This window comes from Haemaphysalis longicornis, unplaced genomic scaffold, assembly GCF_048455015.1.
Source record: "Haemaphysalis longicornis isolate Haplotype H1 unplaced genomic scaffold, Haemaphysalis longicornis Haplotype H1 scaffold_6, whole genome shotgun sequence".
In the NCBI taxonomy this organism is placed as follows: domain Eukaryota; kingdom Metazoa; phylum Arthropoda; class Arachnida; order Ixodida; family Ixodidae; genus Haemaphysalis; species Haemaphysalis longicornis.
In genome coordinates this window covers 24,428,083-24,451,996 of record NW_027526407.1, presented here as the reverse complement: position 1 = coordinate 24,451,996, position 23,914 = coordinate 24,428,083, and the positions used below count along the sequence as shown (strand labels likewise).

Below are 23,914 nucleotides of genomic sequence, written 5' to 3'. Positions count from 1 at the left end.
ACGTAGGCTGACCTAGTTGTGCTTTTTTTTTCGTTTTTAAACTCGCTTGGCAACGAGAGATGGCCCTGGGTAGAAAATAAAACGAGGCATGAACGAGGTGTATTTGTGAGCCAGGCGACAGCCGGGGCAAACTTCGTAAGTGGTGCAATGGCTTTGTAAATTAAGCAATGGTTTAAAATGAAGCTGAATGGTACAAAAGCACTAAAAAAAAAAAAAAAAAAAAACTCCCCACCCTCCCCAATGCAGACATTTGAAGTTTTGACAGGTACCAGTGTTGCTTGAACATGCATTTATTACAGCACATTTACAACCAAGTTCAAATATGTAAATAAGCAAACTCGTAACAGCTTGGGAACAACCAAGACATGTACACCCTGTAACACAGAGGGGAACCTAGCAGTTCTTCCATATTTTCTACAATAACTATGGACGCAGCAATAGGCCACTGAGCCCCTCACTATGTACAGTCTTGACTACCTGAAGGGGTTGAGGGGAATAAAGTTTAGGACTAGTCGTCAAATTTGCGGTTTGGGTTCCTTCCAAAGAGCGCGGTGCGGATACTTGGCAGCAGTTGGAGCGAAATCATCTCAAGGCGCGCCTCGAGGGTGTTTGAAATGCGGATGCGTCCGTTCTTGGCTTGCAGCTCAATCCCACCGCAGATGTGGCTCGGCAGAGACGGCTGCAGGCTGAGGTCAACTTTCCGGCCCGTCTCCGAGTAGAACTTCTGCGCCACGGCGTCCAGGTTCAAGAGGGCTGCGTCTTGTGGCCGGCAGTGCACCGACACCTGTGCAACACATCGCTGCGAGTTACATCGACTGCCCCAGTGTGTTAGTTCAGCACGGACAGAAATGGCTGCAATAAGTGTGCTGAGTGCTGCGAGCACGTTATCGTCAGGCGCTGCTACTCCAACTGCACTCAGTAATGTTCCGTACTGGGGAGGAAAATTCCGATTTCTAGGTTGACAAATACCCATTTTATAGCATTTTTTCCCGCAGGTTTCTCAAGAATTCCCTGAAAATTTCCCTGCATACTCTTTTCGCAGGTGATAGATCTTTATGTGGAATCCTGTTCGGTTTTTGGTGTTAGCCAGTGTTACCTATGTCTACTTTACATAGCCTTCTCGACGCAGACGCTGTTCAGAGAATCAGAGTTTCCGCGCGAGCTAAATAGTTAGCCGCACGTATCTGTCATAAGGTTATACCGAACTAACTGAATGTTCCTGCATTTCGGACTTTGCCAAATAATTTGCCCTTTTCACATTTTAGCTCAGCACCGCGACTCCTGACACCCTCTCCTGTTGTCAGTACACGGACTAAGAAGAAATACTTCTTTGTATATTGTGGAGGAATAGATACGAACAGGCCACGGCCCTTCAGCCACCACCGCTTCACGCGTTACTAGCTCTCTCTCATGAAGTATTCTTTCCTCTATTCTCCTTCCTGTGTTATGAACTGAATTGGAAGCGGTCTTGGATGCCTGCGCCTTGCGGGAAAACAACTGCAGATATCTGAACATAAATCCAACGAAATCCGAAGGGGAAAAAAAAAAAAAAAAGCAATGTAATAAATGATGCGAGTTCCGATTTACTGACATTTTTTTTATTTTACTCCCCGACTCCTAAAATTCCGTGCATCTATCAAAGATTCCCCCGTAGAACGGAAAGTTGAGCTAGTTGGATCTGATTCATGTTTGAAGCGCGGACAGACGAAACACAAGAAGAGGACAACACGAGCGCTCGTGTTGTCCTCTCATTGTGTTTCGTCTGTCTGCGTTTCAAACATGAAAGGTTCCCCTTTTTCCTTTCTAACGATAAGCACAAGTTTCATTCATAAAGTACATTCCTCATGAGAGAGAGAGAGAGAGAGAGAGAGAGAGAGAGAGAGAGAGAGAGAGAGAGAGAGAGAGAGAGAGAGAGAGAGAGAGAGAGAGAGAGAGAGAGAGAGAGAGAGAGAGAGAGAGAGAGAGAGAGAGAGAGAGATTGATTGATTGACTGTAGGGTTTAACGCGCCGACGCAACGCAGGCGATGAGGCGCGCCGTAGTGGAGGGCTCCGGATTAATTTTGACCACCTGGGGATCTTTAACGTGCGCCGAAATCTCGTACACACGGGCGTTTTTGCTTTTCGCCTCCAGCACAAAAGCGGCCGCCGCGGCCGGGAAGAGAGAGAGAGAGAACAAAGCTCCACTAGTGTATCTGTAAGCTAGTCATATCATTCCCTCTTAGCATTCCTTAAACACACCATTTTTCTGTTGAAACGTATCAGTTTGTCCTTACAGCCCTCCTATCCATCTTTGTGAGGAACAGCATCTCTCCCTCTCCACCATCCCACAACCTACTCTCACACAACACACATGGGCAACCAATCCCACCATGCCTGTGACACCATTCCAATTCAAACAACTCCAGGAAACGCCATGACACTCCACATTCGGTTCATCAATCGACAGCAGGTGAGGAGGAGAAAAAGAACACAGGCGGGTTAACTTCAACGTGGTAACAGCACAAAACGGAAGACTAATGATGAGGAAGAGCAGACGGGACAAACACGCGAAACTGGTGTTCACCTTGTCTGCTCTTTCTCATCCTTAGTCTTCGTTTTTACGCTGTTACCATGTCAAAGTTAAGCAAACACCAACTAGTGCACGTTTCCCTGGTAAATGTAACAGGGGAGGGCTCAGGGTACATCCCTGGGGCACTCCATACACCTTTGCCCGGCCCAATCTGTTTCTCTAGCTATTTATTCCTCCACAGCACCTCCAAGCAGCCACTGCATCCGTCAATGGCACTACATTTACAAAAAGATCAACAGAACGGAACAGTGGAGGGCCGTGGCACCAGTAGTGGGCAAAATTTAATTTGGGCCTGCTGCTAAGAGCAGCGCTAAAATTTGAATGGTACAACACCGACACAATTAGTACACCATGTTGTTAGGCTAGTTGCTGTTGCATTTGAAAGCAATGACACCAAATTTCAAAGCTGAGAGATATCTATGAAAAAAAAACCTTCCTTTTTACAGTGAGATACCTCCCTGGAAGTTTCAACCATAACTGCTCAGCATAACATACTTCAAATCAATTTGAATTCTTGCACGCACGAGAAAGCTCAGAACAGATACCCTTTCGATACCTGCATCAGCGCCCCGTGATGTAGCCAAGGCGCTGGCTGCTGTGGGCGCCCACTGCTCCACGTTGTGTCTCACATCACAGTTTTGGGACTGACGTCCCCGGCACACACAACTATGTGCGCGTTTCCAGACCGACCGTGGTCGAACGAGAACAGTGACGTCAAGAGTGCCCTTCTGTCACGGCAGCCGCCTTGATGTTCGTTTCGTCGAAACCAAAACTGACACAAATAAACGAGGCTGTAAATAATTATATATGCTGCGATCAACCGTCGAATGTGCCATTCTGTGATTAGTGTGTTTGCAGGAGCCCATAGCAGCGGGGAAAAAATGAACGTAACGGGAAAATTTCGTGTCAGTATTCTTAAAGGAGCACTGACACGAAAATTTTATGTTACACTTTTATTGCTTTTATCGATGCTTAATGGTCTGGCGAACCTGAAACAGCACTTCAAATACTTCAGCGCGCGATAGTTCATTACATTGAACGGCCTGAAAATTGTTTGTTTCAAATTCCCGCGCTTTCATCCCGAACGGCGCATACGACAGCCTCCCGGTTTGACCTCACCGCTTTGTGCGGACGTCACCGGCGCCCGCTTGAGAGGGTGTTGCGCCCGCTCGCCGCTCGTGGGGCCGCGCGCGTGAAGTAACGTCACACGTTTTTGGCGAGCGCTCTCGCGTCACTTCTTTTTCCTCTCCTGGAGTGATGTCACGCTGATATCCATTTGCTGAGTGCCGTTCCGCGCGCTGCTCCGTTGGCGCGATAAATTAGATCCAGTTGAACTATGTTCTTCGCGTCGCAGGCCGCTCATATTTCAGCCAGGGTATTCTGTTGAGTGAAGGAAGCGAACTGTGCAATAATATTAACGCCGAAAATTGGTGTCAGCGCTCCTTTAAAGGGGCCCTAAATAGGCTGCCAAATGTTACGATTTTGCGTGCGCAGTCACTGGAGTACTATCCAAGGAACGTCATCCCGCAAAAATTGTTTAAATTCGTTAAGTATTAGCCGAGTTATCGCTCATTAAAAGGGGCCACCCATAAGGCCTGGGGCTCTCCTCCTCTAGTAGCTCCTCCGAAGCACTGTGGAAGCCGCAACGTCATCGACCCGGCGCAAGACCACCGAGAGAAACAGGGCAATCCATCACCCTCCTTGATGTACGTGCAGTCATTGGCTGCGCCAAGCCCTGCGCGCGCTTTTTTTTTTAGCACTCGACGCGCATGCTCCGCCCACCAGATTCCGGTTGCACAGTGAGCGCTGTCGCTGTGGTTCGCGTTCACGGCGCCGCACTGGGCAGTGTCTCGTGCGTCATAGAGGCGCGTCAGAGCCGGAAAGAACTGCGTCAGAGCGCGCAAGTTTGGCGGCAAGGTATGGTTGGTGAGCCAGGGGAGGAAGTGAAATCTTTTTTTCGTGCTTGTGCGGCCCCTGCTTTACGCAGAGGTGTAATATTTGGTACACGTTGTCGTGAAGGGGTACTCTAGCGATTGCGCGATTGAAATGGCGACCTTCGGAAGCCTATTTAGGGCCCCTTTAAGGAAGCAGCACTGTGTTACGAAGGACAGGACTACGATGAGGCACAGGATGGGCGCAGACTCGCAACTGAATTTTATTGGAAAGACGAACACGAATATATACCGCTTCCGGCGCATCAGCCTTCCCTCGTGTTTTTAATGCGCCTGTTTGTGTCTTGTCATAGTCCTGTCCTTTTTAGCACAGTTTTTATTAAGAAAACAAATACGGCAACTTCTCAGTGCGACTACACGTGTCATTGCCCCCAATATAAAGGGGACAACATTATCAATCAATCAATCAATCAATCAATTAAAGTCCCACCCGTGGCTCAAGCAGCTGCATCAGGCTCTGGAGGATGAGGTTGTGCAGCAATGCCTGGTAGCGCGGTGGATCGTGGGTGATGTCTGCCAGGTGGCTCCGGGCTTCCTCGAGGACATTGTTGATGTGCTGCTCCCCCTCACGAAGCACCCGCAGCCGCGCCTGGTTCAGCATGTTCGAGCTCTGACTGAAAAGACGAGGGAACCAGAAAACACATCACAGCCTCTTCCTTTCCTGCCTTGGAGGGGGAACACGGAGCCAGGGTTTTTTCAATGCTGAAAGCATTGCCAAGCATTCGTCGGACGTAATTCGCACAATTGGAGCCGTACTAAAAAATCAGAGCCCCTTTCTTGAGAGAAAGATGGTTGAAACGCAAAGTTTTCCCTCGTGCAACCCGAGTCAAAGCCAAAGTGCAAAATCCAAACGGCCAAAGTCCGAAGCCAGCGTCCAACCCCACACCACCAAAGTGCGAAGCCAAAGTCCAACCCTGCTTAGAGAATGCATTTTTTCGTCATCATCGCTAACCGTGTGTACTGCGAAACTGTGTTTTGCATACTACAAAGGGTCCCTTAGGTGTGCAAAGACATCCCATTGTTGCATTATGTGTTCTAAGGTTGATGTACCATTTGTGAAACCCACCGTGTAAAGTTGACTTTCCTGCAGTGCGTTTTACTCTGATGTCAACGCCATCACTGAGGCCTAGAAAGCTTTGCCTTAATATATACTCGAGGAAAACCTGGCGCTGCAATCGCGTGCTGTCCACAGCAGCTACAAGCAGTCCTCAATTTCCTTTCCCTTCGCTCTGCAAGTCAAAGTCAACAATAAAATATATATATATTTTTTTTGAAATCTGCTCTCCAGAGGCCAAACATAAGACGTAACCTAACTACGCAATCAGCTATTCTGAACATTTCGTACTACACAATGAGCAATTTTGAATATTTCACGCTACTTAATCAGCAATTCCGAACGTATTGTGCTAGGCAAACATTACCACTGAATGCCTCGCACTGCGCAATTTGGAATGTTTCACACAACGTGACCAGTAACTCTGAACATTTCGCACTGAGACGTAAGTATTTTGAACGTTTCGCGCTAACCGACCAGTCATTAAAACAATTTCCCAACGTCCTAGCCTGGAACTACAGAAGCATTGGCGAGAATTCAGACGGGGCGCTCACATCTTGCGCTGCAGTTCCACCTGCTTCTCCTTCTTGGAGTAGTAGTCCATGATCTTCAGCCTCTGTTCAGCAACCAGGCGACCTTTCTCAATGTTGAACTCCTCCTCAGCCTGTGCAAAGAAGCAATTTTTCAGAAATAAACGAACTGCGCTCCTAGACTCGATGGACACTGCAGATAGTGTGCAAGGAGGAACCCGAGTGAGTACGACCAAAACGCCATGCGTTCTCTTTAAAGGAGCCATGAAGAGAAATACAACTTCGTTTAATTTGAAAGAACTAGGATTCAGTATCTCACTCAGCTTCATTACAGCCACAAAAGATGTTTTTTAATGAAAAAAAAGCAAGAAGTATTTAAAAACTTTCAAATTTTGCGCCACAGTGACGTGTTATGAGCAAGAATGACGTCATACGGGCCAACAATAAAACAATTTTCAGTGCGTTAACTGTACGTTAGCATTCAAGTGAAGCAGTCAAATGGAACTAGAGGCCCCATTGCAGACGTCCAGTCATGTGTCGTCGCGACAGGTCAGTTAGGCGGCCGCCAATCGCACAAACAAGGTTCTGCGACATCATAAAAAAGTTGCGGCAAATTGGCTAGGGGGTCGCGACTGCTTCACACCTTTTCTTTAATATCTCCGTTATTTGTTCGAAGATTGTGATGATATTGGTGTCATTGTTATCGGGACTAAGCAGTCTTTCTAATGAACACAACTTGTATTTTGTCTTCATGGCTCCTTTAACTTGCTTCAAGTGATACGTGTTGTTTGTGTCCGAAACGGGTACGCATAAACAAGTGACTATCTGTCAGTGGTAACAAGGAAGAATGTTTTCAAAATTCAAAGGATGCAGGAGAACACTTCAATCTCCTCTAGTTATGGCTCCAGCGGCTAGCAGACCACGAATAGTTGGAAACTCGTGCAAGCGCAGCTTTGAATGACAGGCAGCGAATGAGGACACATGTTCAACATGTTATGTACAGCCGTGAGCTGAAGTAAACGGACCACGGGAGCGGTGGCCAAAACTAATCACTGCGCCGTCTGGTTGCGCGGCGTCTGCTGTCGAGACCGCGCACAGCGCAGGCGCGGCCTACCAGTACAGCACACATGCCGCTATCGCTCGCTTCTTCGCAACTGCTTCTTGCTTCGATAAATCAGCGCCAGGGGAATCACGCCGCGCAGTTAGAGGAACACTGCCGGGCACCGCCCTATCATTGAAAACGATGCGACTCACCTGATATGCGGCCGTGGTGCTTCGCTGCCGCACATAGCGTACTGTGTCTGCGTTGGCTCGTAGCCTTTTTTTTTTTATTTTTCGGTATCACGAGGTCCCAGCGGGAAAGCATTGCAGTAAATACATCCGAAAAAAAATGGCCAACCAACGTGGGTGCTTTCTCTTAGCTCAAGATGGTGTACCGACTATTTTGCTTGTTGTGATATATTTGCGGAGTGAGTGATGGCTCTTTTGTAATGCGTGCTCAGCCCGTCTTCTCAGAATACTGGCGCCGGCAATCAAAGAAGGGAATCTTCTGCGCGGAGCTTAATTTTACGCGTGCATCGCATGGCTAGGGATTTACGGAGCACCTGCACTCTTTTGTTAAGTAATGAAGTTTCTAAGTTGAGATCTGTTGTCTTGTTATTTGTTTGATAGCGTGACATTGATAAACGCCCTCAAATTTCCGCATGAGAGAGACAGAGTTGGGTCCCATGGCTATTTGTGTACACCCTAATTTACTGTCTTTGTGGCCGCTCAGCGGCCTAGTGTTGACTAATTGATAGGTCCTCGTCACTCTCTGTTGTGACGTCTCTTTGGGAGGGGGACTTTTGTAATTAAGTTTAAGTGTATGGCGTTATGAAGTAAATAGGGCTAGCTGCCCGCAGGACTTAGGATTTGTGACCTCCGATTTTGTATGCTAGTGGAACTCTGCCGGTAGCGCGCCGAAGACTCCTTCTGGGCTTGCAAAAGTGGTGGGGGACCCCACGATGAAATACGGTGATACGTGTCCTATTGTCTCACAATAAACCCTTGCAGCCAAAGTCGCGCAACATATCTCCATGCCCGCCTTTTGAGTGTGGCTTTTCTGCATAACTCATACGTTGTTCAAAAAGCCAGCTTAAAAATTTGTTCTGTGTGGAGGCGTATTCAAACATGTCATGCGGCAAATCCACTTTCTTTAGTTCGTGGCAGGGTTTGGAAAAAAAAAAGGAATTCGGGAGTATCGCGGAGGGACCCACAGAGTCCGAAGTGTCTTCACGTTCCTCTTTCTGTCTGCGGACCCCCATCTGAGAACGACGGCCCTCCCTGTGTAACGCTTTGTAAAATAATACGTGTAAATAAACTTGGCTGTTTTGAAGTGTACTGTCGTTTGTTTGCCGCATACCGTACACCATAAGCTAGTAATTTTTTTATCTTCCTTTGGATCAAATCCTTCAATTTCAACTCGTGTCACAGAAGTGCGCAAGAATTGTCAATGATGTTTTCAAGTGCAAATAAGTGTAATCGAAAAATGCAGTTTGCATGCGGTTCGATAGACGCTCGGCATTCAAGGCGTGGTTCAATAGGTATCTCCTATCGCAATGCAGTTTTTACATTAAATGTATGTGTCGGTGCCTCGAACCTGAAAAAATTGCCAATCTGGATTTTCCCGAGCAATTGCAAAATGGCACATATGCCGCATACGGCAAACCAGGTTTCATAAAGCAACGCAGTACATACCTAAACACCGCAGTATTTGTCAAAACCGTAGCATGTAAGGTTAGCATCAATACTTTTTCGAGTTCGCTAAATTCTCGGGACGCTATAATTTATCATCTATGCTCAAAACTGACAAAGATGGTGTTTCGTTTTGTTTTCTTCGACTGGACATTGTTTTTTTCCTGCTTCATTTTCTGCTTGAATATACGACGCGGGGGTGGGGTGGGGTGCAAAAAAAAAAAAAAAACTTGAAGCACGACGTAATCACCAACTTTGCCAGCAGAGCCGCGTTGGCGCCCATTGCGCCAGCGCGCCGTTTCCACAGGTGTATTGACCAGCAGACAGCAAAAGGGCAGCGCGGTTCACCTGGCGTCATTTTATCGAAGCGTTAGACAAATGCGAAGAAGCGAGCGATAGCGGCATGCGTGCTGTACTGCTAGGCCGCGCCTGCGCTGTACGCGGTCTCGACAGCAGGCGCCGCGCAACCAGACGGCGCAGCGATTAGTTTTGGCCACCGCTCCCGTGGTCCGTTTACTTCAGCTCACGGCTGTACATGTCGATCATGTACATAAGGTCAATCCCATACACTCACACACTAAGAAATATCAATTTTCACCACTTTGTCATCCACAAACGAGTGGAACGCACTACCCTCAAACATCGTCGCTATTACAGAACCCTCGCTTTTCCAATCTTCATTACTAACTCACTCACTTGGAAGTCGACAATAATTTCTAGTTACCATTTGCATTTAATCTATAACGTGTGCGTAGAGAATGTTTATTGCTATTTCTTGTAATATGTTTTCTGTTATGGCGGACTGCTTACTGTGTTTATTACTTACTGCGTTATTAGTAATGTTGGTTGTGCTATTGGCCATTTCGATTACTAGTATCATATGCGACATGCTGTTTTACTGATGCTGTAGTAACCTCCTGTATGTCTCCCCCCTTATGTAATGCCTCCTGGGCTCTTAAGGTATTTAAATAAACAAATAAATAAATAAATAAAAATTGTGTACTGTTGTACTACATATTTCTCTGCACTAATTGCCCCAGTGACTGCATGTGTTTGGAGCAAAATTACAGCGTTGTTTCTGATGTCGTTGAAACTGAAACTGCCAGTAATAAACCTGGACCGATGCAGGACCCGTGCACTCGCAGTTAGTTCTACTAAAAGCAAAATCTTGATGCTTTAAGAAAGTAAAACGAGAACATCCGAGGCACAAATGATAAACATTTGAGTGCATAATATGCTTTCATTTATACAGTGAAGCAGCTAATAAATGAGGCAAACAAAAAAAATTGGACTATATGATGTTTCACAGTGATACGTCCAGGTCACTGACCAAAGAAAAACTAAGGGGTTGCACTGAACGCGAGTGTCCGAATGCTTCAAGAGAAAATTAAACTAATTTCTTCTTTTTTTTTTCACTTTGCTGCACGATCGAACCACCCCGGGCTAGGCACTTCATTTAATTGCATTCATATCAAACTTGCCCCAAACTTTTCGTCCATCTGACAAAGTTTTGGAACAAAATTTTTTGAGGGGGATTGGAGTGCGCGCCACCAAAATTGGGATACAAACCCAAAATCATGTCACCTGCGGCGAAAGTGCACGGACGTTCTTCCGGGCCACAGCCGCACTACAATAATTTCCCTGGCTTTCACGAGAGCAAAGACGCAGCAACCACTCCTACTGAAGCAAAAACGACTGCGTACAGTGCAGATACGTAAATCAGACCGCCGTGCCCTGCCCCCCTTCATCACTACGGGCCACCGTAACGGCTCAAGGGAGCCGGATAGTTACCTTCGCATCGATTTCTTCCACTTTTTCGTTGGCCTCCTGTTCGATGAAGGCCATCATGTGCTTAATCTGAAAGACAACAAGACAGAATTAGTTTCGCCCGCTGGGAAACTGGGGAGCTTTGCCTAGGCACCTGTTTCTTGACATCGGAGTCGCTGAGAGCCATGGCGGCTGAACGGGTGGATTCCGCTTCTTTACGTCAAAACTTCGGTGTTCTCAGCCGAAACTTACAGCTTCTTGAGACTTTGGGAGAAGCTTTTATACCAGGCAATAACGCAACTGCAGTTAAAGGTGGTCGATGCAGACGCTGTCATGTGACGATGCCACAGAACAGGGAGGATTTCTGGACAGTCAGATGCGGGGGGGAAGTGCAACCGTAAAGCCTTTCCGGTCCGGTCTTCCGGCGCTGACGTCTAACACTATTGTTTTTCTCTGAACTCGTTAACGTGGCCGGCTATCTTGTTCAAATGTGTATTAATTTATTTTTATGACGTTTAAATATCAGGAATATTGTCATAAAAACGCAAAGTTTGCACACAAGCGCCGCAAAAAGCAGCACTAGCCGCATTGCTTAACGCGGGAGTTTCGAATTAGGTATTTTTTTAGAAACAGAAACTGGTTAGTAATTTAATAATGTTCGAGCCTTATTAATTTGCTAAAGCGTTGGTTTGCGCTTATTGACGCGCATCAGTGTTTCGTTGGTTTCGTGGACTTCAGCACGCTCCATGTCGAAACGCTTCGCTACCGTTTGAGTTGTTCGTTCGTTGCCATGGGTACAGTTATGTGCCACGATCGTTCGGGGTTGCGTGGTACGGAACCAGGCTTGAGGTGAGAAACATATTATGCGTATTGTTGTGAGCGTGCGCATATTGCAGCGATGTTACGTAAAGATCAAATCGATGTTCCTTCACGCCTAGCAGCGTCTTATGTCCGCAAAAATGGTTTCCGGACTTCTGGTGTGCTGGCTGCTTTCATACAGCAAATCGAACAACTAGGTTTGCCTGGTTTGCCCACCAAACTGTGTGTAACGAATTAATGTATGCCTGCAATGCCTGTAACCATCCTCAAACCACGCTTTAGGCGCGCAAGTCTCACGCACGCCGCGCAGCCTTGTTTTTAGTATCGCTGCACGCTGCCATGTTAGGAGGTGCGCTGTGCGGGAATTGAAAGTTCATTTCAAAACTGAAACGATCGAGATACGAAAATAGGCCAGAGCTCTCTCTCTCTCTCAACAGTGCGCGAAATGAGCGTTGTTTTCAAACCGCAGTTAAAAGTGTTTTGAGCTTCCACATGTTCATTAATAAAACGTGGTATGGGTATATTTAGTTTATTTAATTATCAATTCAAATGGAGTTGCTTTCAAGTATCTACATACTTTAAAGGGAACAGGAGAGCAATTAACGTCGCATTTTAAGCTGAAGTTAAAGTAAATTCATGGTAGAACGAGAGTTCAAGCCAGCAGGTTTGTGAAGTTACATGCTTAGAAAGCAAAATTTCTGAGTATAAAAATATGCGAATCTATTTAACACTCACTAACCCACGAGAAATGCACTTTTAGGAAACAAAAAAAAAAGGAAACCTTCCTAGCCCTTCCGTGGTTGATTCCCCTGTCACAGAAATAGGTAAAACACGAAAGTGAAATGTGCAGCGTAATCTGCAGCAAAATGAGGATGCTTTGCGGGTCAGGGGCTGTCTTGTGGGTGCGCTTGGCGAGCGACGTCCTGCTGGCGGGTCGCTTCGGCAAAGGTTTACTGGCGTCATTTCCGTGGCGGATATGACGTCAGTGAAATCTTGGTGTATCCCGGCATAAAATACTTTCGTGTTAAAATAAAAAACCAGTAAACGAACAACCCTACGCCTAACGTACTCTTTAGAACTGAAGGTTGCTTTCCCGTAAGAAGTGCAGGGCTGCACCCTTTACAGGCCGCTTGCTTCGTTGTACTGGCGTCATTTCCGTGACGGATATGACGTCAGTTAAATCTTCGTGTATCCGGGAATAAAACACTTTCGTGTTAAAAAAAACGCATTACAGCGACCACTTTGCAGCGGCGTTTTTACACACATAGAAGCCATTTGATGCCCTATACATATAGAATTATTGTAGCAAATTAAAATGTATCCTCATATATCTCCTCTTGATCTGTGCGGACGCATTCATGCTCACCGTGCACATGTTGTCAAGCATATAACACTTTTGTTCAGGTATGAGGAAGGCAGTGACGAGAAGGATATATATTGTGGATTTCTTTTATTTGCAGTCCAGAAAATTATTAGCAGTTCTAGGGAGCCTAAAATGACAAATCGAGTTCAGGACCTCGTGACATGGAAATCGGAAGTGTTGGGTGAGAAGAGTGTTTAGTTACAAATGGGTGACAAACCAAGATGGTGAATGGGAGGGATCCGCCAGCCAGCCTCTTTTTTTCCTTCTCCTCTGGGCCTACGTACTGCCAGGGGACATCTTCCTCCTCACTTTGATTAAAGTGAGAAGGAAGATGGCTGGCTAATATCGTAAGGCCCTGGTGGTCATGAAAATATCCTATAAAGTCGAGGGTTTGGAGAAGACTCGTCTGGTCGGGATGAAACATGCTGCAACGAAACGAGAGGCGCCAACCAAAAGAAATTGGTAAAACATTAAAAACAAATTGACAAGAGGTGTTAATTTCGGCTTGGCTACAAAAGCCTTGTTCACTTCCGCAAAACATCTCTTGTTCATTTGTTTTAATGTTTTACCAGTTTCTTCTAGTCGGCGTCTCTCGTTTAGTTGCAACACTATTCTCGTATGCATAAAAAAAGAATTGCAGACTAAAAGACCTGTGGTGTTGATGAACCCTGTACTACCTCCGTCACTGCAGGGCACCACGGTCACCAATGCCGGGCTAGCATGTGGCAACGACGGCATCCTTCGGCAGCATGTGGCAGGTGGCGGCAGCCCTTACCAGCCAGGGTGGTCGATCGTTTCGAGCAGCGGCTGGCGGTGAGGCACATGATGCTCCACTGGTTGGCCACTGAGCAAGCCACAGGTGACAACAGCCACCGTTTCGCATTCTTTGGGACCAGAACACTCACCACGTTTCGTAGTTCTCGGTTTGTGTTTTGCATTGCCACATAAACCTTCTTGTATATTCGTGTTACATCACGTGAACTCGTAATGATACCCAAGAAATGTCATATGCACTCATATGTCATGTCATAATGTCATATGACTATATGTCATAAGTACTGCCATATAAGTGCTGCTGCCATGTATCACTTATATGGCAGCAGCATTTATATGGCAGTACTTATGACATATTGTCATATGACATTATGACATGATATATGAGTGCATATGACATTTCTTAGGTGTCATTACGAGTGTATGTGATGTAACACATGCCACATGACATATGACTATATGTCATAAGTGCTGCTGCACAAGTGTAATTTGCTTGAACCTGAGTAAGTTCATTCAGGCATGTACAGCAGTGGCAAAACTGTTGTTAACCTTATGCAGCGGCCATAGATACCGGCAAGCGCTGTGCCCAACGTGCCAAGCCACCGAGACTGCCACCACACTCAGCAGAGGTAAATATGTCCATTGCTGCATGCACTGTACCCAAGAATCGAGACAGTAAGGGATGACCAACTCTATTCTGAATTAGTAGTCACACCATTATAACTGGCTGCGTGTAGATGTGACATGCAAGGAAGGAAATGCAGTCACAGCAGAACCCTGCCACTAGGTATGAACGCTTAGGCCCAAGTTCAACTTGTGACATATACCGTATTTTCGCGCGTATAACCCGCACCAAAAATGCAAAAACTTCAGTGGCAAAGTAGGGGTGCGGATAATGCGCGGGGTTTTTCCTTTAGGGCAGCTCCACAGCAATGTGCGTTCTGCCATGAAGCTCCTACGCAGTAACACTGACTAAGCCCGCGATGGCAAATTGCTTAAAACATACAAGAACAAGGAAGGACGAGTGCACCCTAACAACTGAATTTTATTAGTGAATTGTGACTTCCGCCTGGCAGTGTATTCTACTTGCCAAATGTACGGTTTTTCTGTCTACTTGGTATGCTTGGGCAGTAGCTTTTGTGCTACCTTTCCTGCATCAAATGTGCGGGCAATATGAGAAGATTTTTTTTCTTTTCCGGCGGGCGGAAGGTGGGGTGCGGACTATATGCAGGGGCGGGTTATACGTGCGAAAATGCAGTAGTCCTGCTGAATTTCTGGCTAAGCATTATCAACATAACTTCTGCGACGTCACCGCAACCGTCAACACACCATTGCAATGCTCCAATAATCTCTCATAATCACAGGTCCACAGTGGGACCAGTCACCAGTTTGGTATCTCCTTCACCTGAAAAGTCATCAAGGTCTGCACTGTTCTGCGTTAAATATTTTGGTTCCAAGAGCTGTAAGGATGAACAGAGACTCTACACTTTTGGTGACCAATGCAACGGATAGTTACGGGTAATAAGTTGGGTCTATTGCCGCCACAGGTATAATTTTGACTAAACTGATCAGCATCCCTTTAAAACACACTGCCGCTTGGTGACCCGCAAAAGTGTCTGAAAGGAGGATGATAGGTGTAACAATTAGGGACCGGAAACAAGCTTTACGCACTATGTAACAAACTCGTGTAGAAGACATCCTAGCTGAAACACGGGAAAGTTAATGTGCAAGATGACAACAGGCAGGCTGCCAAGGTAGCAAAAATAGCTGCCAAAAGACTCGCCGGAAAGAAGGCGAAAACAGAAAACAGCGAAAGAATGAAAGGGTAGGAACGGTAGAAAATGTGTGGGAAACACCACCGCTCTGCAAGGGGAGTTTGTTGGCAGGTTGTTGTGCAACATCACATACTCAAAAAGGCTGTTTAAATGTAACCTAACCTAACCCATTAAGTGACAAGAAGAGAGCGGAATGGGTCAGGGAACAAACGCATGTTAAGGACATACTAGTAGAAATCAAGAAGAAGAAATGGACGTGGGCAGGGCATGTAATGCGAAGGCAAGATAACCGCTGGTCATTAAGGGCAACAGAGTGGATCCCTAGAGAAGGCAAGCGTTGCAGGGGGCGGCAGAAAGTTAGATGGGCAGATGAGATCAAGAAGTTCGGATCAATTGGTCACAGTCAACACAGGACCGGGATAATTGGAGATTAATGGGAGAGGCCTCTGCCCTGCAGTGGGCGTAGATAGGCTGATGATGAACCTAACCCGACCTAATCAAACCACAGTTCTTTTCTATCTCACTTCACTCGAAACAGCATGATGCTGCACAACGACCTGCAAAAAGGCTCTAGCCGTTCTACAGTGGACATCACCGTGATGATGATGATCATTACCATACAGGATAAATGGCGGCGAAAGAACCAGCAGGTCAGTCGTGCCGGTGTGGCGGCGGTGGCCAAGCTGACCGACTTGCTCGACCGCTGCCAGCCCGCCAAAGCACGCCCAACCACCTCATCACACCCGGCACAGTCCCGGCTCGCCCAAATGCCTTGGTGCTACCAGGGGCCTCTGCGACAAGCGCAACCATCAAAAATGGCGCCAGCAGCTCTGAAAGATGCTGAGGACAACACCCCGCTTGAGTTTGAAGACCAAGAGTCGGGACTGGACAGGGGCGCCCCCTACCTCGACTTTCTGGAGTTGCTGACGGAACGCCTGGTGCAACAACCACAGCTGTCCAGCGAGTGAGTGGTGGAGGACTTTTCTTGGGAACAAGTTTCGAGTGTGTAGATTAGTAGCAAAGCAAGAGCTGGTTGAGTGCAGATACGAATTTAAAAGGGAAGCCTAACAGTGAATGAGTGCTGCATGAAACTATGCAGTCAAATCAGCCATGAGCACTTCATCATCTTCATCATCATGTCTACGTTCTGTGCAGGGCAAAGGCTTCTCCTATTAATCTCCAATTACCCCGTTCCTGTGCTAAATGCGACCACTTTATTCCCGCAAACTTCTTGACCTCATCTGCCCTCTAACTTTCTGCCATCCCGTGCCACGCTTGCCTTCTTACGGATCCACTCTTACTTTTGATGACCACCGGTTATCTAGCCTTCACATTACATGCCCTTCCCACACCCATTTCTTCTTAATTTCTACTAGTATGTCCTTAACACACGTTTGTCCCCTGACCCACTTCGCTTTCATGTCCCTCAACATTACACCTATCATCTTTCGTTCCATTGCTCGCTGAGTCGTCCTCAATTTAGGTTTCTGCCCCGTAGGTGAGTACCGGTAAGACACAGCTGTCATACACTTTCTTCTTCAGGGACAATGGTAGGCTGCCATTCATTATCCGAGAATGCTTGCAGAATGCTATTAAAACCCAGGCCACCCATTATCTGAGAATTCCATCACTCATACGTATGTAAATATGACGCTTAGTACAGGCCCAGGCTAAGGATGCAGCTATGTTGCTGAGCAATTAGACTGACAGTTATATTCAGGAGCATACAATTACTTGAAGTACATAATATTTAGCACTTTCAGAAGAAGTCCTCACTACAGTCAAATGCCTGTATAATGAAGCATGTGGGACTTGGCCTAACCTCGAACCCCTATTGTGACAACTGCGGTTCACCAGAAACCGTCGAGCACATTTTACTGGAGTGTCCTACATACTATCAAGCAAGAAACAACCTCGCACAGAAGATCGAGTGCCTCAACCACAGTTCCTTGACTTTAAAAGCACTTCTGGGACCATGGCCATCTCCCTCCTCTCAGCGTAAAGTGCTAACCGCATTATTTGAATATCTCAATGACATCGGCGTCGCTGAGCTGATATAGGACCAGACCATTCTTGCACTGTACAACCACCCATAGACTTTTCACGTGTCGCACTGACAGACCCCAACGCACACGCTTCCTCCTTTTTTTTTCACTTCTTTTATTTTCTCCTATCTTCTCTCTCTTCCACCTTTCTTCCTATTGCAACTTTTTTCCCTCCTCCCGTACCCCGCAGAGTAGCATGTCGGCGTCAACATGCCGGCAGACATCTCTGCTTTCCTCTAATAAAGAGCTTTCTCTCTCTCTCTCAATAATTTTTCGTTATACACATCGCTTCGTTATTTGCGTTCCACACTATACGGACCACCTATAAAGCAGATAAGCAATCCGATAAAAACAACCATAAGATTGAAACTGCAACAATTTTCTTCTGCACGGTAGTATGACGTACTGAAGCGCAACCACCGCCTACCCTATGCTACGAAGGTTCACGGCATGCTGTGGTGCAGGGTCAGGGAGTGACGAGATATGTAAATGCAGCGGGTGAAATGCCACAACAGCTTCGCAGGTAGTCGTAACACTTGGCTCCTCTGCAAGTTCTTCATCTCTGCTTGTCAAAAAGCAGCTCAAGAAAGCGTATCATGCATCGTACAGACAAATTTCTGGGAACACAAGGGGCTACATTTTTTTTGCATGTTTTGGTTTCACCTCACCTATTATCTACCTGTAGGTGTGAAGAATTATAACTTGTGAACCACGTCTAGCTTCATCAGGGGCTGGAAAAAACCGCCTGTGGTCAGATGGAGACAGCTTCAAAGGCTTTCGTGCCAACAGCATAAGTTCATTGTGCACAACATGTACCCTGTACATTTCTCTCACACAGGGCCCTTCATGCAGTTTGCGAGAGCTGTATCTCCAGTGACGGAGGTGACCTTGATCCCGTGAGTAAACCAGCTGAACGCTCACAACCAAAAGCAGCGGACCCAGAACGCCACCTTGTGGGATACCCACACACTTCTCTTCGTGCAGGACATCCTGTGGGAGCTCACACGGGAACTGTTTGCAGACAGGGATCAGGAGGAAGACGACATCGAACCCTGACCAACGCCGCAATAAAGCAGTCGTAATTTTAGTAGCGCGTTGTTTATTCATTAAGGCTAGTCGTGTGACTCTGCTTTGCCGTCGTAGAGTCCTGGCTGCTCTCAGCTGCCAGTCCTCGGAGCTTGCGGTACAGGCACTGCTTCCACTCTTCCTCCGGTACGTCTCGGGCCCAGGGAGGCACATGCGAGCTGGGCAGCTCGAAACCGGCCATGGCGGTCTGGATGGCCTGGATTTGCGCTGCGCACGGTAGGATCAACATACTCATAAGTGCGAGCACTTCCAACACACCCAAGCACGAGATGGCGTTGAGTGCATAGAGGATTAGGCTATGTGTGGACAGCTTGGCCAACAGATGGGTGAGAAAGAAGAGTACATGCTACCACTACACGTTACCTGTGAAATGGTGCTATTTTCTAGGTGGCTTGTCTCCCCCAATGTTGTTTCCGTAGCCTTCTAAGGATGGTATAAAATTTCGGGAATACGTCGCCAAAGATGCAGACATTTTAAATCGTTCGGGTGGTTTGGATCGGTGTGCGAAATGTGGCCGAGTGTGTGTTTTCTGAGAGAGAGAAAGGCAAAGTTCATTCATGGTAGTGTTACGACATGCATACAGAACAGGGGTGGCACAACACACACGCTTTTCCTAAGTTATGTTCACTAGAAGAAAAAAAAAAAGTACGCAAAGAGAGAAAAAATTATGTCTCGCTTTATTCCCCACACACAGGTTTCCGGTAGATATAATGCACACGCTGCTCCTCAATCCCGATTGATTGATTGTAGGGTTTAACGCGCCGACGCAACGCAGGTGATGAGGCGCGCCGTAGTGGAGGGCTCCGGATTAATTTGGACCACCTGGGGATCTTTAACGTGTGCCGAAATCTCGTACACACCGGCGTTTTTGCTTTTCGCCTCCATCAGAAAAGTGGCCGTTGCGGCCGGAGATCGAACCCACGACCTTGTGCTCAGCAGAGCAACGCCTTAGCCACTGAGCCACCGTGGCGGGTGCTCCTCAATCCTCTGAACTCAGCTGTGTTGCACAGAACACACAAGACCATTGCATTGTGCACAACACGAGACATCCTGTCGAAGATATACGAAGTCGGGAGGGCCATTCCACACTACTTTTGCTCAGAGACAATAAAGCAATGCATAAATCCATATGTTTCCGTACAAATAAACAACTAAGAAAGGCGTGTTTACTGCTCAACCATTGCGGCGTGGAAGCAACTATTGCAGAGGCAACAGGAAACTACCAACACCTCCAAACTTTTGGATTCAAAATCGTGCCTCTTTGACTGAGAATGAGCGTTCCATTTCGCTGCTGCTATACTCGCATACAACTTGAGAATGGCAACGGAAGCTGCCACTGTGCCTCGACACCGCAGCCAGATGTTACTGTGCACGGTGCAAGTACTACATTAATGGGAATATTTTTAACACGACGCAAGCCGTTTTTGTGATTTTTTGGACTTAATATGCTTATAAACTACTGCGGCGACGATAAACAAGCTACGTGAGAAAAGGCAGGTGACATCACGCATTCATAGCAGTCTCCTTTCAAAACGCGCGCACCCGTGGACATCCGGGTCCGTCGCTTCGGTGGAGTGATACCGTATATGAGCTATTGCCGTTCTTAACTTGTTCCCGAGTATAGCGGTTGCTTTGCAGGAGTCAGTTGAACTGGACGACTAGGTTGAACCCCATAGAGTTCCGAACAGCCAATGTTACCTTCCTGGTGACATGAACAGCAATCTCGAACCGCACTCGAAAGCGAAACTTGAGGCGAAATAGTGTTTATATGGGCGCCGATTTTGAAAACAGGCATTTTGGGAATTTCGGCACAAATGCCGAAGTAAGCATTTATAGGAACTATTAAAACACCATAAGAGGCCTTCTTAACCTCTTATTCATGCCCATATATCAAAGTGAGGCAACAGAAGTGCAAGAAACAAAATAGGCATTAGCCTAATATCCGGTCCCTAGTAATAACTATGCGGTCTTTCATGAGTACAGACCCGCTGCGGTGACTCGGTGGCTATGGCGTTGTGCTGCTCAGCCCAAGGACATGGGTTTGATTCCCGGCCGCGGCGGCCGCTTTTCTGATGGAGGCAAAAAGCAAAAACGCCCGTGTGTTCGAGATTTCGCCGCACGTTAAAGATCCCCAGGTAGTCAAAATTATTTCGGAGCCCTCCACTACGGCGCGCCTCATCGCCCACGTTGCGTCGGCGCGTTAAACCCCACAATCAATCAGCCAAAATAGGCATTTATAAGCACTATAAAAACATCATAAAAGGCCCCTTTTAAACTCTAATTCATGCTAATATATCACGGTGGGGTAACAGAAATGTAAGGAACAAAATAGGCATTCGCCTAAAATCCAGTCTCCAGTAATAACTATGCAGTCTTTCACAAGTACGGAATCTTTGGCACGCGTGTGCTACGTGACGACTGGCATTTACTCGCAAGTACATAAAGGCTCACGAGCTAGTATGCTTACACAATGTGGTGGAACTCACCCTGAGCTAGTGGTTCCACACGCCGCGGCTCGGCAGGCCTCAGCATCTCTTCGGTGGGACGCCACTCGGCGGGGGCCTGCAAGGCGCAAACTGTGGCGTTAGCAGAAACCACTAGCAAGTGCGGCCGCTCGCTCGGCCTACCTCGGGCAGCCCGAGGGAACCAGCTGGGGCGTCCACTGCGTCCTCGTCATCATCAGGGTCCTCCTGAAAAAGGACAGCGCAGCGGTCGGCCGTTTAGAAACTACGCACAACACAGCACCAGGACAGGGGTTGCTGTAGGACCAAAAAACAAAGGCGTGAGAGAGAGAGAGAGAGAGAGAGAGTACATTTAACAAAAACGGTGATGTTAGCCGAGCCACTGTGCTGGCTCGGCTGAACGCACCACTGAACACCTCCCCTGGAAAGCAGTGCTAGACACGTGCATATACCGTCCAAAGTCTAGACAGAATGCCAGATGATCAGAAATAAAAAGGAAAATGAAAAAAAATTATAATTCAAAGATGGATGACGCGCACAAAATTGAAAGGAACATACAAGGAGAGGTTTTTACAAAAAACATCTCCACTAATGTGAAATGTGGGAAGGGGCAAAGCATGCAGTTTATAAGTGTTTTCTTTGCACCTTGGAGTTTTTGCCAACGGAGATAAAACCATTGATGTGCAGAGTTATACAGCTTTGCTGTAAAAGTCTCTTGTTTTTGAAGCACGAAGCGTTTTACCGCGAGGCGTAAACGAGTGTCCCGGTGTTTTAGTAGCGTGACTACACGAGACGACGACGGCATTAGACGCCGCCAACCAGGGCTTTGGCCCTAAAACTCTGTCCATTCCTGTACTCTGAATAAACACCAAGAGAGTTTTGGCTGCACACGTAGCTGACTGGGACCAGACTAAGGGCCCAAAACAGCCCTCAACTCAAGTCCCACATCAAGCAGCCTGCAGAAAGATACCGTGAGTTTCCATCTGTTGGTACAAATGCCTCTGTGTGTTCTCTCGCACGCATCTGCTGTGGTTGATGTGAATGGCCTGTGGATGTGGGCATGGGAATGAGATGTGAACATGCAAACTAGTGGCTTATGTGCATGATATGCGTACATAATAGCACATATCGTGCTATTGATATGTATAGCTTATGTGCATGACAAGCAAACAGGTTCAACAAGGAAATGCTTTCCCCAAAAATGCAAGCGTCAGAAGCATGCGCCTACCACCGCTACCACTTACTGGACTACACCGTCCATCAAAAATGGCTACACAAACGCGGTACACAATATAAAATACAAAGCTATGTGAATGCATCCCGTCTGGGCTATCAGAACGGTGATCTAAGATTTTGATTTCATAAACCTGTTCTTGAAAGGTTGCACAATGTGCAACCACAGCCGTTTGATTTATGCGAACAGTTCACATGTGTTTTCCTTGCAGCGGTGGCCCCAACCGGATTCAGAAAATTCTGCGCGAACATGAACTGTGTGTGAACGAAAAGTTGCATAAGAAAATAAGGTCGACAGCGGAAGTGTGCAACATTATAAGGTCAAATTGAACGGCAGCTCCGTCTGGTGCATGAGACACCAGAAGCTTGTATTACGACGAAGACTTAACACTTACTTTCTCTTGAATCGGTGCTTGTAGGCCCTCATTCAGCCAATGCTCTCATAAAGGAAAATTTAGAAATGGCTTCCACAGAGGTGCAACATTTCTCCCGTCTCTTCATGATATGACAGCGACACTTGTTGCAGACGACAGCTTCAATGCACATTGATGGCTGCTGACATTTTTTAAAACCCTCCAATCAAATCAAATCACATCACACGGACATATCGAAGAACAACTGAACTTTTTATACAAACCAGATGGCAGAGAATGCATTAAAAGTAGTATACCTTTATGAAGAACGTTCTATATCTGGAACTGCACACCAAAGGAACGGGGACTAGAGAAGGAAACGCACACAATGCAGGGTGCTTCCTTCTCTGGTCTCCGTTGTTTCTTGTGCACAGTTTACAAGTTGCTGCTGGAGAAAGATACTCCTTTCGTTCTGCGTAGTGTGTGTTTGATGAAATACCACAACTGTACAACATCCCGTCCCTTGTTAAAATGCTCGGAGACTGTGTCGGCAGCGTGATATGACAGAACATGTTATGACATAACCGGAGAAGGCGCCATTCATCAGGGATGAGACGTAAACTAAGGCCGTCAGCAGGACTGTTAATGGGAAGCCCTTCGGCTCCACTTACAACCACACCCTACTGGCAGTACCGTCTTTTCATAAACTCACTTGTACACATATTCATGCCGAAATTCACTACAGCCTACGCCTGGAAACTCGCACACCAGGCGTTGACAGCTTGCTCCAACTCACCTGGTCGCTGGTCTGATCTGGGTCCTGTGGCAGAAGCTGATAACCGCCGCCGTCGATATTGTCCCCGTCGCCAACCTCGGAGTCCGAATCGGACGAGACGTGATGCATCTGGTAGGCTGGCACTGACAGACCATCATCACCGAAGTTGTCCGGTTCCGGTAAGTCATTCGGGAGAACCATCTTGCCGAAACTATCCCAGCTGATGTCCCAAGTTTCGCCTTCGCTGGACCACCTCCCCCTTGCCTCGCGAAAGCGCGGATTCTGGTAACGCGCCGCAAAACTAACCCGGCGTCGCGCTAACCACGCTAAGTCACGCACATGTCCGTTCCTAGACGCACCCCACCGACGTTTATCAACACGAACCCAAAATATTGACAATTTTACGCTTGTGAACCACAAGCGGGGTTCACCTTCCTCGCGGCTTTCAGCCCACTCGCCTTCATTTTAAATCGCACAAAAGTGGCGCTGTATGTAAAACGCCACAATCTCGCAAAAAAGAAAATTTTAAAACGTTTTTAGGCAAAAATTTACTAAAATATTTTACCTCGTATTGATATTAGTTTTTAAAATGTAAAAATTTGAAGTTTTAAGTTGTTTTTAAGG

At 46.9% G+C, this 23,914-nt stretch overlaps 3 protein-coding genes across 4 annotated transcripts; 1 reads left to right on the top strand and 2 right to left on the bottom strand.

The window, feature by feature from the left end:
- Positions 1-270: 270 nt before the first annotated feature.
- On the bottom strand, positions 271-10,992 carry Vha26 (V-type proton ATPase subunit Vha26). Its single transcript, XM_077673743.1, has 5 exons — positions 10,760-10,992; positions 10,630-10,695; positions 6,130-6,239; positions 4,952-5,135; positions 271-784 (listed from the first exon to the last, which is right to left on the bottom strand). Exons 1-5 carry the CDS (start codon positions 10,790-10,792, stop codon positions 509-511), a joined length of 669 nt encoding a protein of 222 aa, XP_077529869.1. The 5' UTR covers positions 10,793-10,992; the 3' UTR covers positions 271-508.
- A 316-nt stretch (positions 10,993-11,308) lies between these two features.
- Positions 11,309-18,471, top strand: LOC144142316 (uncharacterized). Of its 2 annotated transcripts, XM_077673728.1 has the most exons (6): positions 11,309-11,454; positions 13,479-13,646; positions 14,120-14,190; positions 15,960-16,300; positions 18,220-18,277; positions 18,366-18,471. In XM_077673728.1, the coding sequence occupies exons 2-6, from the start codon at positions 13,508-13,510 to the stop codon at positions 18,435-18,437; spliced, it is 681 nt and encodes a 226-aa protein (XP_077529854.1). In that variant the 5' UTR covers positions 11,309-11,454; positions 13,479-13,507; the 3' UTR covers positions 18,438-18,471. The 2 variants fall into 2 exon arrangements, with proteins under 2 accessions (XP_077529854.1, XP_077529853.1); XM_077673727.1 differs by having other exon boundaries at positions 18,220-18,471.
- On the bottom strand, positions 18,463-23,763 carry LOC144142317 (uncharacterized). Its single transcript, XM_077673729.1, has 4 exons — positions 23,312-23,763; positions 21,095-21,157; positions 20,954-21,029; positions 18,463-18,674 (listed from the first exon to the last, which is right to left on the bottom strand). Exons 1-4 carry the CDS (start codon positions 23,489-23,491, stop codon positions 18,481-18,483), a joined length of 513 nt encoding a protein of 170 aa, XP_077529855.1. The 5' UTR covers positions 23,492-23,763; the 3' UTR covers positions 18,463-18,480.
- Between the last annotated feature and the right edge of the window lie 151 nt (positions 23,764-23,914).